The following is a 14,930-nucleotide window of genomic DNA, read 5'->3' on the forward strand; positions in this document are numbered from 1 at the left end:
CTTCAGAGGTGGGAGGTGAAAACTTTACATTAACATTAAAAAAAAAAAAAAAAAAAGGATTTCCACTGTTTTGTCAGGAGTAGCCTTGGCAGTTTGGTAAATTACCAAAGAGCAAGGCAAGCAATTGGTGCCCAGGTCAGCACTTCTCTGGGATTCATAACCAATAGAACACTCTAGGTAGATGCCTATGAAATATTAGTTAAGAAGTGAAGCAACAGTGTAATTATCAAGAAAGGAAAAAAGGAGCCTTTGCAGGTCAAGGCAAGAATCCTGGGCTCTGAGTCTGTGTCATAGTTTGACCATCTTAGCTACTGCAACATCAGACAAAATAATCTCCTAAATCCAGTAGTGAAATCTGCTATACTGTCATTCTGCAGTGTATGGAAAAAAGCTGATACCAACATAATTTCTCTTTCCTTCCTGCTCTTTCATGCCTAATTTTTCTTGAATCTCTACATCTCCTGGTACATAAATTCAGGCTTCAAAGCTTCAAAACACTCTAGAGTTCATATCTTTCTGTACCCCATGTTATGTTCTGGCCATGGTTCATTTCTACACCTGCACCTGATGCATAGCTTCAGTCAAGATATTAAATCTTAATTTTGTTCTTAAATTCTCATAGGATATTCTTTAAGCTCCCTTCTTCAGCTATGACCCTCTACTTGGCTTTTGTTTGCTTATTTAATAGAAGATCCAGAAGTCTGCAATATACTAGGAATTTTTTTTTTTGTCAAGAAGAGAGCACGTGACAAAACATACTTTGTTCTTTTCTCTTTCATCTTAATTCTCCCTTTGTTTTTACTGTATCTTTTAATCCTTTTCTTTTCCAGAAATATTCTGGACTCCTGAATTCTTTATTATATGCATGTATATGGGAAGCCAATGGAGCAAAGATGAGATGTCCCATGAAGACTATATTTTAGCCAGAAACTTACCAGTACATAGATACTTGTTTGTAACTTGTGTTTGTGTCATGAATGTAAAAGTCATGCTTTTTCTCCTTTTACTAGCTACAAAGGTGCAACCGATTCTTATATTGAAAAAGTTATGATTTCATCAAATGCAGAGGATGCTTTTTTGATCAAAATGTTGCTGAGGCAAACTAGACGTCCAGAAATTGGAGATAAGTTTAGCAGTCGTCATGGGCAGAAGGGTAAGCTACATATTTAATCAAAATAAATGCATGTTGGGTATGCATACTATACATATGTAATATCATCATGCATGTTTCCATTCATTGGTTCCGATCTTTTATGAATGCAGTGGTAGAAGACCTTATTCCTTTTTGGTTAAGTTTACCTGATTCGGCAAGGATGTTTCTGGAAATGAGGGAGAAATAGGCAAACACAACTTTGTGTTGACTTATAAATATGAAAAATATGGCAATTGCCTATTATAACCAAAACCAGAGTTTTGAGGTTTTATTTTTGTTTTGGGGGTTTTTTTAGGTTTGAATTTGTTTTTAGATAATAGGTTTGTCATGGTTAGCAAGAAGGTTACTGGAGGAAAGAGTCAGAGGGCCAATTTTGAATGGACAAAAAAGACCGGAGCTGGAATGGGATTTGTGTAAGTCATCAGTACAGACGTATTGCTCTAAAGTAGCAGACTAAGGATAAATAACCCAGAGCTGTGATGTAAAAGGGAAAGAAGACAAGATTGCAACTGGAAATGCACCAGCAGAGACCAGAAAGAGTGTGTTTTTTTGTTTTTTTAAGAATACGATTTGATCATGATCTGGGGCGCTGGATCTTCAAACTGAGAGTTGAAAATGGGTATCTACTGGGAAGCTGCTTAGTGGCATATAGCTCTCTAGTGTTGGATGTTAATTGAGTAGTCAGTAAGATGAAAATCAGGAGCCTGTTTCCATGTCTGTTGAAGACAGTAATGGACTCCCTTTGACCTTAATAGCAACAAATCATGACTCAGAATTTCCTCTCTGAATCTTAACGGGCTGGGTGGTGTTAAGAAGGAAGTGACTGAAAACAGTGTGACTGTAAATGACTTTAAAAAATGTTTTGATCCTCTTGGTCTCACTGTGAAACTAGTTTTGACTGATATTAATATTTTCATCTATCTGTACAGTTGGAAACTCTCTAATTTTAGTACTTTTAGCATGATCTTCTGCTTTACTGTATGCACTACACTGAACCTAATGCCTTAATGTTGTAATCTTGTTACACATTTAAGTCTTCTTTTGGTTTGAAAACATTGCTCAGTCTCATGTCAAAGATACTGGGGTGGAAGAGAAAGAGGTTGATACTACTAAATCCTTTCCATTGCAGCACAGACACTCCTCTCCTATTACTGGGCAAGTGTGATATTATCTTAATAACTGTTGGAACAAAAAAATCCTTACTTCCTTATTTTGACTTCTGAGGAACGGGAACCAGAGCATTCAAACAGTTTAAAGCACCAGCCTCTTAATTCTAGTGACACAAGTATCTGCTAGGTCTATGTTGAGGGGACAGAGGGGGAATCATCAAAACTGAGGAAGTAATGAAGGATACTGTTTAGATTTGAAGTGTTTGTTCTTACAATTAGTTGAAGTCGATGAACGTTGCAGTAATAGCTCCACTTATGATATGAGCTGAGGGCCATTGTCTTGCAAACAAACTGGCCTTTCTTGAGCAGTGTTCTCTTCTCTTTGTCAGCAGATGCATGAAAGAGAGGATGCTTTTTGTTAGGAAGAGCTCCCTGCTACTGTCCCCCTCAGCATTTTGTGTCCTTGATTTACCACCAGTCCTTCTCTAGTCCCAGCCTCAGGTGGCTTTGAACTTCCTGTGCTGATTCACATGCTGTATTCTTGGAGTGGAACTGGGAAACTCTGCCCTAAAGTCAACCAGCAGAGAGCTGGTACTTGCACAACATCCATATGAAGATCTGAGCCAGTGAAACGAGATGAAACTGCAAGAAATGTCATCAGTACACAGAATCACAGAGTAATTGGGGTAGGAAGGGACCTCTGGAGGTCATCTGGTCCAACCCCCCTGCTCAAGCAGGGTTACCTAGAGTAGGTTGCTCAGGACCGTGTCCAGCTGGATTTTGAATGTCTCCAAGGATGGAGACTCCACAATCTTTCTGGACAACCTGTTCCTGTGCTCAGTTACCGTCACAGTGAAGAAGCATTTTCTTGCGTTCAAGTTGAATTTCCTGTGTTTCAGTACGTGCCTATTGCCTTTCATCCTGTCATTGGGCACCACTGAGAAGAGTCTGGCCCTACCTTCTTTATACCCCTTCTTCAGATTTTTGTAAGTGTTGATAAGATCTCTCACAGAGCCTCATCTTCTCCAGGCTAAGCAGATGGCAGTAACCAGCTGTAGATCTGTCTTAAATGAAGCTTAAACAGTATCATCTCCAGCATTTTCAGTGCCTGTGTGATTGAAGTGGGGATGAAGAGCACTGCTTACAGATGGACCCAAGGCACAAGTGAGAAGTCATTTTTATAATGTTCCATACCACAGTTTACTACTTTACTCACATGTGTACCCAGAGGTCAAGCTTGAGGCCTTTTTTGACTTGCTGGGGCTATGGAAGTACTTAAGCACCAGTGGCAACAACATGGCCAGGTGACTGAAATGGAAGACTGCATCTCTGTTATGAGATGCAGAGCTGCCACAGTAATCCATATGCCTGTAATTTCCAGGTTTAGTGATCAGGATGTCTGTCTAGAGCAAATCTGTCAGTGAGAAGAGAGGTGAAATGGGTACAAAAGGCTATGTTGATCATAATGTCAGCTGTTACCAGATACATTGCCTCAAGTTCTTTGTAGATGTTTCCCACGGAGTGGAGTCAACACAGATTTTTTCAGTATAGCCAGCTCTCTTCAAGATCACCCTTACTTCCACAGGTGTGCAGATACTTTCCCATAGACCCATAAAATTGACTTTTGGAACTCTGTATTCTAAAGAAATCCTGCCATTTTTCTTCTCTTGTTAATAAATAGAGACTTTTCTGATGAGCATTGAAATATTACTCCTGATTATATTTTCAAGATGGCTTTTGATCCAAAAATAGGAAGCACTTAAAATCTTCTAGAATTTCTTATTATCTGCCATGGTGTCCATCACCATTACTGGAAAACCAATACCCATTGGATGCTTCAAAAAAGTAAAGAAGGAACAGTACATTCTTGGTTTTCCTTTTACTTGGTTTTCCTTTTTAACATGCAGTCTACTTCTTGGACTACTGCTATATAGGATAGTTTCGGTAGGTGAGGGGGAAGGTCATTAGCTTCAGAGGCAAACAGAAAGAGTTGAGCGGTTTTGATGGTTGCATAGATGCTCCTTCAAGGAAATTCCCTGTGGAGTTGCTTTCAAATAATTTTTAGATCCGGGATACAATGAAAATATGCAGGACAGTTAAGCCTGTAGTAACTATTATAGCAAAGCCCATTTCTTCATATTTTTTTGAGCTTCATCTAACTGGTCCTTGCTCCTATAGGTGGCATGCAATGCTTTAGCTACAAGTTATTATATAACAATATGTTTGGTATTGTGTGTGATGAATTTTCTTGCTAGAGTAAAAAACAGCCTACACATTATAGTAATGAAGTCACTAGATCAATCATGATAAATGCTTTTGGCATCTTGCATGAAAAATTAAAGCAGGTAAGATTTTTTCCTAGCCTGAGCTATTGATGTGAACCTTTAGAAATAGTTACTTGAATGGGATTTAAATGGAACTGATCTTCATACCTCTCCAAAAATCAAGAAAAAGGGTATTCCACAAGTCTAGAACCATAGAGGAGAAGAAAGGGAAGTGAAAGAACGATGCAATAAAACAGAAGGGTGTAGGGCAGACTGCAAGAACACAATATGGCTTTAGGGTGCAGTGTCTTCTTTAAGTGCTAAATATGAAGTAAGGCATCTCCCAGTCTAAAGGAAGCTCATTTCAGAGGTCTTGAAGGACAGACATCTCACTAGTACTCACTCTTATTACTTATCAAACCCTGATATTCAGGGTCAAATACTGTACTGGAATATGCTGATATTTTCTTTAATATCTGGAAATTCACAGAACACTAGCAATATTTTTTCTAAAGTAAAATACCTGTGGAAATCCCATGGTAATGACAAACAACACCCTAAATGCTGTAGGGAACTTAGAGGACTTTCATAATTATGTGTGGCATCACATCAAGTTAGAATGACTGATTCGCCCATATATCTATGCTTTGGGTTTGTAACAGTAATAAGCCAACAACATAAATTATTCATATTGCCAAATGTGCCTTTCAGCTTGCCTTTGGAGCTCAGAGTGGAAACTTTGTAACAGTTTTGTTACAGATTTTGGAGGCATGTATTTGTTAGCTGACCAGCACACCAATCTGTGATAGCCTCTTTCGATCTGGAGAGCAAGCATATTCTAAATTACTACATCCCACTAGGATATATACCCTTACTGGTAGTAGACCTTTCAGTTCACTGGCTTGTACTACATTATGGAAAAGATATTACAAAGAATAGAAAAAAGGAGACGTGTGCTTAGGGGAGGAGATATATATTTTAGATACTAAGGAAAAAAAACTGACAGGAACACTGGAGTTCACTGTTTTGCAACTTAAGTATGCAGTGAAGAACTGGGTCTTGACATCAGTGTTGAATTGCAGGCAGTGATAGAACTTGGCAAAAGGCATGACAAGGAAAGGGAAAGCCTCCCTTGCTAGCTGTTTAGAAGTATAGCTGGTATCATCATTCTCTGACATCAGCTCGGGGAAGGATCAATCAGAACAGAAGAATATAGACAATTGTCTTGCAAAAATCCTAATACTAACAATTTAACAATTTCCTTTGAGAGAATTTTTAATTAGCCCTAAATTTGTTCGCTCATCATCTTCTGAATGCAGTTGGTTACCCACTTGAAGTTTAATCTGTGAATGTTAGTTTTAAGCCCATCACAGAGCCATTTAAACCTATGATGGGCTTAAGCTAACAAGTATCTTGATACAGTGAGAAGGAGAGAAAGCATATGCATTTCTTTATTGTCAATCTTTTCTGTGAAGTATTTTCATTTTCTAAAAGAAGTACGTGCAAGTGAGATTTGATTTCATGGAATTGTAATGATAGTTTTAAAATAATTAACCGTGGAGAAAATAAGGTTACATGAACCATATTTCTCAATTTTTTTGTCATGGGCCTTTTCTTGTATTCCAAATTGATTTGTATTCCAAAGCTATACTTTGTCACTGGGGCAGAAGGAAGCAGAGTAACAGAATCGGAAGGTGTCTGGGATAAAACAGATTAAATCTCACAAACCAGCTTTAGCCTTTTGTTAAAGAGGAGCCTTTCGTTAAATATGTATGTAGGTTCTGTAGGCCTCTGTAATAATTTAGATCTATGCTACTGCATCTGTATTTGCTACCTTCTTTGTGTCCTCTCCCATGTCAACACTCTTTGGCAAGGGTCACTTCTTCCTGGCTGTCCACCACACCCTCTTTTCATGCAAGTCCATCTTTTAAGTACACTTCTTCAGAACTGCCTGTAAACCCTAGCCTTCCCTTTGAGACCTGTCAACAAAGAAGGGTGTGGAGAGAACAGAAAAACAAATGCAAGACCATCAGGTTGTGTTCTAAAACTCACCAGCTAATAATTTGCTTTATCTCAATATTCATCTTCAAACTGGATGTTGCAGTAAGTTCTTTGGGACTGGGACTGTCCCTTTAGTGTGTAAAGCCCTTAAGCTTCTAGTGTATAGGAAACAAATACACATTTACCAGAGGAGACTTATTTTAATCTTTAGAACTTTGTTTTAACTATATTGCATCATATATTTTCCAGAAGGATAAAGAAACTTTTCAGTTTATTATTTTATTTTTCAATCTTGCATTCTTCCAGCAATTTTACTTTTCAAAGCACAGAAGGCTGAAGGATTGTGAAGCTAAAGAAGCTTCATCTGAGTTCCATACAAACTAAATTATTATATTTCCAGATTTCCTCTTGCTTTGCTACAAGTCACAATGAGGAAAAAGTTGGGCTCCTTTGATGTGAAAAAAAGCAATATATCACTTCTCTGAAAGAACATTTCTCAGTCTCTCATGTGAAAAAGGATTAACACCTCCAACAAAGGTCCTGTAGATCACAGAACTAAGCAGCAATACTGAACAGTATTCCTGAGGAGTGGAAAAACTGTATTTAAGCAAGAGATTGTTTGAACTAGCAAACAGAAGCTTTTTAATAGCTGAAGATCTAAGATAAAGGATTAAACCTTTCTGAAGTATCTGCACTTAAACAACTCTAAAGACAAGGAAACGAGTTGAAATTCATGAAAGATGTTCTTTGTTTTCCTAAATGAACCATGTTCTTTAGTGTCAAAACAAAATCCATTCACAGCATTGTCAACTACGTAAACTTTATTGCAATACCATTTATCTGCCAAAGTCTGGGCTTGCTTGCTTTTTTGAATTTTTACTGCTTTGGAGCATCTGCCTATTGCTTGTCTAAATTTATAGCTGAGAACAACTTATCTTTATCCTTTAAATAACCACTTGTACAGTACATATAAGCGGAGCACATAAAGTAAGATGTTAGTTTTAAATGACTACTTGTGTCGTTTTCCCCCGTGTTACAAGTCAGACTTAGTACATTATCTGTAATGAAACATCAGTGGGCTGATAGGAATTAAATGCTTGAAGTGGTATTAAAAAGACTTTGCTGTTACATGACTGCAGGAATGTGAGATGATTAAAACTCATTAGGCATCAGGAAAGGTAGGAATTTTTACCTTATTTTTATCTTCAAAGGTAGAAAATGAGATGTCAGAATTCCATTAAAACTTCTGATATGGGTTTTTCTGTTTGCTTTTAACAAAACCCTTGGTTAGCTTGCTCTCTTAGGAAGAAAATTACAGCATTTTTTATCTCAAGCAGCAAACAGGTAACCTTCTGACCTTTTCAGTAAATCCTCAACTGAACCTCTGAAATTAGGGTGATTTAGCATTTTATGGCACAGAACAAAAATCTCTAATTCTGTTTCCAAATAGTGTATCCTGAACACACATTTTATTAAGCTCTTGACTCATTCAGCCATGTGTATTTTGTAAAGTTCCTATGGTTATTGTTTTACAATAGCTGCTTCCAGAAGCATTGTAAGGGTTTCAATTAATCAGCTCTTTGTGTGCTTCAGACTATGCAAATTTATCACATCAGACCATTCAGCAGCTCATGGGAAAGCAGTGTACAAACTGTATTGTCTTCTAGCACCTCCTCTCATTTAGAGTGATGTTTTTAATAAGAAAACTAATCAAGTTTACTTATGCATTATTTATCTGTTAATTTTAATTCTGTTCTTTACCTTTTATGTCAAATGGGATGTAGCAAGTGATATGATAGATCAGTGAATGATTCCACATTGAACAAAGCTTATACGATACAGCACTTTTCTTCTGGAGTTGTTTTATACTTAGTTAGACAATATAGTATGTAATTAGAGGGTTTTGAAGCAGATGTACATTTTTGTTTAACCTTATTAATTTTTACTGATCCATTTGTAACTTGTCCACAATAGACAGTGCTGTGTTATAGCTACAACTCCTCTTAATTCTGTGACGTAGTCTAATTTCTCATAGGAGTATTTACAAATTCTGTCAAGTCTGGTAAATCTAAAATAGACACCTTTTAAGTTATTTTTAGCTCTTTTACCACTATATCATTGGAATAAATAAACAAGTACATTTAGTAATGCACTTCTTTTCATCTCGCTGATAGAAACTGGTATTACTGCTGCTGCTATTCAGTTAGTCTCTTTGCTCTCTAATGTCCCTCCTGCTGGTAGTAATTAGTTTTCTATATTAGGTTGTTTAGACTTATTTGATTTTTTTTTTTTTTTCATTTGGCATGTGCGTGTAGAGAAGGCATCTTATCGTAGCTGGTGGAAAAACTTTCCCATACTGTTGTGTTTCCTCCCTGTCCCCTTCCCATGTCCCCCCCCCGCCCAACCCCCCCCCATTGCTGAACTGCTGTTTTACAAGTCTGTATATGTGCAGGCTGGCAGCAAGCTGTTAAAGCGACCATACCAAAGATGCAAATTCTGGAAACCTGAATTTCTCCGGGTTAGAAAAAGAAACTCTTAAAGGACAAAAGTAAGGGGATTAAGGGATCTTTATTCTCTGTCCTAAAATACTGCATATATACTGGGCCCTGTGTAGGACATGGGTGTTGAGATCCTGTGCAGACTGGGCCATGTGTGAGGATAGGGGCCATCAGGCATAGGCAGAGGGCTGTCATTTAGTGGCTGGTATACAATACCGTTGAAAATCACGGCTTATGACTGTTTTATACTTGCAAGTAAAACTACTGTAGAAATCTGATTTAAGTTTATTCTCATTTAAGCTGTTATCCTTGCAGCAAACTGCCATGCTCATTAATCCACTTTTTTTGAGAGAGAAATCTTAAAAGTATTTGCTACCATTGTAATTAATTTCACCCTAAGATGACATCATGAAATTCATATACAAAGCTTATTCTGGAACTGGATTTGATTTATAATTGAAAAGAAATGAGATTTAGCAAGCTACTGTATGCTATCTTGCTCAAACATATAAGCCTCTTGTTAGTCCACACATTAAAAAAAAATCTTGCTTTTTTTGTTTTGTCTGGAAAAATATTTGCAGCCTTTTCTGACTGTTACTGTTTGATTGTTGTGCTAGATGACATCTCCGGAGTGTGTAGGTGAGAGCAGATTCTGGCCCATAGTAGTACAGCATTTAGTCTGAAACTCTATTGCTAAATATCAGATGGAGCATATAAAAATGTGTGAAGGGGAAGGTGGAGGTGAATGTAACTGAATAACATTATTTTCTGTGTCCTATTTGACTAAAATATATTCTGGGGAACAGTTTTCATGTGATGCCTAAATTAATAGGAATTAGGAAATCAGTAAAAACTTTCAGTAAGAGCCACAGACCCAAGATACTCACTAGTTTAAGTGAGTCCTGTTAATGAATACTTTATGGGGAATAGCTGGGCAGCTGAAATGCAGATCATACTTTGACAGGGCAAGATTTGGAAATTGAGGTTGTCTTAAATCCAGCATCTTCTTTTTCCTTTTACTGTTTCATTAGCCAGTTTCAAGCCATAATTCCACTTAGCATGGGTTAATTCACTTGATCACTTTTTCATACTTTCCTTAGTGGCAGCTGCTTGGCAATAAAGTGCTGGTAGACTTGTGTTTCACTGCTTCTGCTGCAAATCGGGGCTCAGCAATTGTGGATGCAAAAAGAGTAGCAAATTCTGGAGCTTACGCAGCAGCTTGCTTTTGTAGAGCTGCCAAGGAAAAGTGACTGCAAAATGAAATGAAGTTAACAATTTAAACGAATTGCAGTTATGTGCTTTTAGAAGTAGCATTGTTTACAGGAAAGGTGTCCTTTTTACAAGAGAGAATGAACTTTCTTAAAACACGGGGGGAAGAAACTGCTCTCTGTCCTGTTCTCTAAATTATATGTTTGTGCTATAGGTCTATTGTGTAAACTCAGCAACTTCCTAAAATACAGAAGCTTAGAACTGAGCTTTTATAGCTTTTTTTTTTGGGGGGGGGGGGGGGCTAAAATAGAAACTTTATAAATGGCCTAGTGAGCCTCGCATTTCTGGATTCTGTCTAAATATTTTGTTTTTAACTTCTAAGCTCATTATGCTGTCTTTGTGTTAACTTGTATTAAAATCTGTCAGCTATGACTGGTCTCATAACCACAGTCAGCGGACCAGAATAAGTTAATTATTTACTTGTGTCACTAGTGCTCTTCATCTAATGAAATGCACAGCTGTGTTAGATCTGCAGTTGGGTGTGTAGGTGCCATTGTTCCGCAAGTCAGCGGAGGGGAGAAGCCGCTATGATGGAGAGCCCTCAGCTCTTTCTGCTGTTCTGCCTTTCTGTGTCGATTTCATGGATCTTTTATCATTCACTTTCACACAAAACAAACAACACAGTGGCTGTCTGCTATGGGAACCGTCTTGGCATATGAAAGGTTTCCAGAGACTAAAGTAATTTTAAGTTAGCTAAGATTTAATTTTTGGCTTACAGGTGCCCTGAAGTCCAGATGCAACCTAACGCTTTCTTAGAAGTAAATGGGAATGAGGAAAAATATACATGCCCTGATATATATAAACACACACAAATACATTTATATATATATATTTTTTTTTAGGATAAAAATGCTGTGTGCAAGAGAGATGGTGGGTTTTTTTTTTTTTTTTTCAGCAAATGATTGCTGCTCGGCGGGGAAGGGGAGAAGGATGTTACTGATTTATCATAATAGAAAAATGAAAATTAGTTTGTAAAAGGTTTAAAAACTAAATACTAAAAGCCCCCGGACACTCCAATCCTTTCTTTCTGCTCCCTTCCCCCATGCTTACCATTCTCATTCTGTTAACCACTGTCCCATACACCTATCCCTGTCTTGCTTGGACAGTGGAAGAGGAGCTCCCTCCTGAGCAGACGCCAATATCCCCCTGTGAACTGGCTGGTGGGGGGATGCCTTTTTAGGGTTGTAACCGGCACCCTCAGTCTTGCAGGAGCCCCCTCCACTCCAGGACCGTTCCCAGAGCATGCTCTGGCAGTTGCAGCAGGCTGAGCTCAAATAGCTTGCAGGCTTTTTCAGCTCTGAGGGCTTCTGGAAGAAATTGTCCAACTGAAACAGTAGCTTTGGTTCAAAGGAGTACGGGCTTAAGCAGCTGCATTTTAGCACCTGAATTTGAATGTTAGATCTCTCTGTCATTTATAGCTGCAGTATTTTCATCTGCAGAATTCACTGTAGAAACAGTCATAAGAGTTGGGAAAAAAAATTCTGTGATGTGTGATAGACTATTGTAAATGGGTTTCAAGCTCTGTTTCATCTTTCCTAAATAGTTTTAGAGTTTGTCTTTTTGTTTGTTTTAAATCCAATAATCTAATAAGACTGAAAAAAGCTTCTGAAACTTTTAAAGACATATTTTGTCAGTCCTTGTACACAAACTGTAAGCAGTCTGGGGAGCAGATCATACTTTGTAATTCCTGAAGGGCAGTCTTTGCTCAGTAAATGAATACTACCTGAAAAAAAAACATTATTTTTTATATTTTTCCCTATTCATCTCCCCTCAGCCCCTGCCAAAGTCCTGACTTCATTCATTTGTTTTTATTTACAGCATTTAGCAAAGATACATATGATAAACAGATTTCAAATTAATAATAATTTTAGGTGCCCAAAGAGATGTTGTAAGAGGCTTGATTTTTGTTGTTGTTTTGTTTTGTTTTGTTTTTCTTTCAGGCAGTAGTAGCACCAGCTCTAAAACCTACATCTCCTTTGAGGTGTTCCAGACTGGCTGGTCAGAAGTTTCTGGTCGCCTCTGAAAACTATCTAAAGCTTTCTTCCCTAATTTGCTAACTCACAAATCACTGGAAGCGTTATGTAAGGCTATGCTAATTTTGCCAGTTCTGTCTTCTAGCCTGCAGGTTGTGAGCACTGGTCACGGTAATGAATCTGGGTAAAAAGTGATCCATGAGAAAGAGAGGAGGAGGAAAACACTAAAGAAAATCTGGTGATAAGCGTCGGCCCTGCTGGTGGTTTGCTGCTTGTGAATTGAAATGTTTTCTCTTCTGCAGGGGTGTGTGGACTGATTGTTCCTCAGGAGGACATGCCATTTTGTGATACAGGAATCTGTCCAGATATCATAATGAACCCTCATGGCTTCCCATCACGTATGACGGTCAGTGGTTACGTTACGATTAAAGAGACAGGGTCCCCCAGTAGAGCAAGTGGAGTGGCTTAGCCAGAAGAAATTTAAAAAGAAAAAGAAAATTGGAAATGCACAGTTGCACTGAAAATATTCTCCAGTCATCATGCCATTTGCTTTTGCTCTCTTAAGAGTAGTCAGCAATCTGTTTTGCATGATTCAAAACATCCTAATATAAAATGAATAGGGATGTGGTCTGTTTGTTCATCATATTCATGTCATTCTGCATTAAACTAGTACTTCAGTTGTATTCTTTCCATGTGAAAGTTTCTTGTTCTCCCTGCTTCTTCTGTATTGCCTGTGTTGCTGTACTATTAAGCAGACTGGGGCAAATTGCATGAGGTGCAGAGTGGAAAGGAGTTTTAATATAGTTCTAGAGCTACGTAACTTCTTAACATTACATCCTATTGCCTGGAATTAATGCGAGTGTTGTACCTGTGCTGCAGGGCCACACTAAATACATCACAACTTGGCCTTTATGTGGGACTTCTGATTTTTTCATACAGTCTCTGACGTTTTTTTCTTCATTAGCTTCCTCCCTTTTGTTCTCCCTTGTGCTGTCTAGTGTGTCAATCTCTGAGGCTGTCTTGGAGAGCGGAAGGCCACACTGGATCCTGCTCACTGTCCAGACAAGTGGGAAGAATGGGGTTGCCTAACTCTGGACCTTAAAGAGGTTTCCAGACCCTGCCATGTGTCTGGTTTTCACCCCTTCACACAAGAGCACTCCCTGTTCTCCTTGGGTTTCCTCTATTCCTCCTACCGCATGCAGTAGCCCAGGCTGCCACCTCCCAGACACTTTGCCTTGCTAACTTGCACTGCAGCTAATCCAGAGATGTGCTGGTGCAGGCGAGCAGCTTCTCGCCCAGCCAGATGTGCGTGCGCTCTGCATTCAGTTGCATCTCTTCAGCCAGGCCAGGAGGTAACAGCGCGTCCTGCCGCTGGGCAGGCTTCGGGGGCCACATCCTGGGCAGGACTAGAGGGGCCTTGGCAAGAGGGCAAGCAATGAGCAAGTTTTTCCCCACTGGAATAGGTGCTGGCAGCCATATAGAGGATGGTATGTTTTTAAAGTCCAGGAGGTGTTTGACAAGGGAGAGGCACATACTGGGGAAGGCACTGCTCCCTGTTAACTCTGTTTGTCCTTGCACAGGTAGGAAAGTTAATTGAACTCTTGGCTGGAAAGGCTGGGGTCCTGGATGGCAGATTTCATTATGGAACAGCTTTTGGAGGCAGTAAAGTTAAGGATGTGTGCGAAGATCTTATTCGCCATGGTTATAACTACCTAGGGAAGGACTACGTAACATCTGGTATCACTGGGTAAGAATCTGCTGCATCATTTTAGATGTTTCAGGGGAGTGGGAAAATCCTGTTGAGACACATCTGAAAAATCTTCTTATGCCTGCAGAGCTCAGGAACTTTCTCTTATTGACAAGCCACTCTTTGAGATGGAGAAAAGGGGCTGAAGAAAGGGGCACTTCTCCCTCCCTCCCTCCCTCCCTCCCTCCCCCTCTCTCTCTCTCTCTCTCTCTCTCTCTCTCTCTCTCTCTTTAAAGTAGTATGTAGTTCCTCATTTTAGGAATTATTGGTATTTGCATGACTGTAATGTGTCAATTGCCCTTGTAATATGTATCAAAATCTCACAACTTCTGCTCCATGAAAAAAAAGTAGAATCAAGGTTTTCTTTCTGAGAGATTATAAGTAATGTCAAGGTTCTGTTGCTAGTAATTTTTATATACACTTGCAATCAGATTAGCATTTTCATACCGACTATAAGAGGACTGTAAAATATGGATTTGGAGGCAGGTGTCTGTTCCTTGGGAATATTTTGTGTGTGCTTTTTTTTTTTGCCCCCCCCCTTTTTTTTTCCCTTCCACTGATTACACAATGATTCAGTCTGGCATAATACTCTAATCTGCAAACTTCCTGCTGGGTTGATCAGACTGGCTTCTGAGACATGGAGTTCAAAGAACGTAAGATAGTTTAGGAACAGGAAAAGGCCATATGGCTTCACATGCCTGCCCTTCCAAAATGTGTCTTAATCCTACCTTCCTGCTATTTTTATTATCCTCCCAGTTCCCTTTTTCTCTATGAACGAGCTTAGGTCTCTCTTGTATTTCTTTTATACTTTTTATTTTAATTGCTTTTCCTACTAACTTATTCCATATGTTGTTTATCTTTTTGTTTAATAGATACGATTTTATTTTCCCTACCCACTCCATATTCCATAAATTTT

At 38.8% G+C, this 14,930-nt stretch overlaps 1 protein-coding gene across 3 annotated transcripts in view; it reads left to right on the forward strand.

The window, feature by feature from the left end:
• The window catches only part of POLR3B (RNA polymerase III subunit B), an 89,436-nt gene that overhangs the window by 57,130 nt on the left and 17,376 nt on the right, over positions 1-14,930 (forward strand). For all 3 annotated transcript variants that reach the window (XM_013947586.2, XM_067308758.1, XM_067308752.1), the window contains 3 exons: positions 1,011-1,153; positions 12,570-12,673; positions 13,848-14,014. In XM_013947586.2, coding sequence (XP_013803040.1) covers positions 1,011-1,153; positions 12,570-12,673; positions 13,848-14,014 — 414 coding nt within the window. The remainder of the gene's footprint in view (positions 1-1,010; positions 1,154-12,569; positions 12,674-13,847; positions 14,015-14,930) is intronic.

Source organism: Apteryx mantelli, chromosome 1, assembly GCF_036417845.1.
Source record: "Apteryx mantelli isolate bAptMan1 chromosome 1, bAptMan1.hap1, whole genome shotgun sequence".
NCBI lineage: Eukaryota > Metazoa > Chordata > Aves > Apterygiformes > Apterygidae > Apteryx > Apteryx mantelli.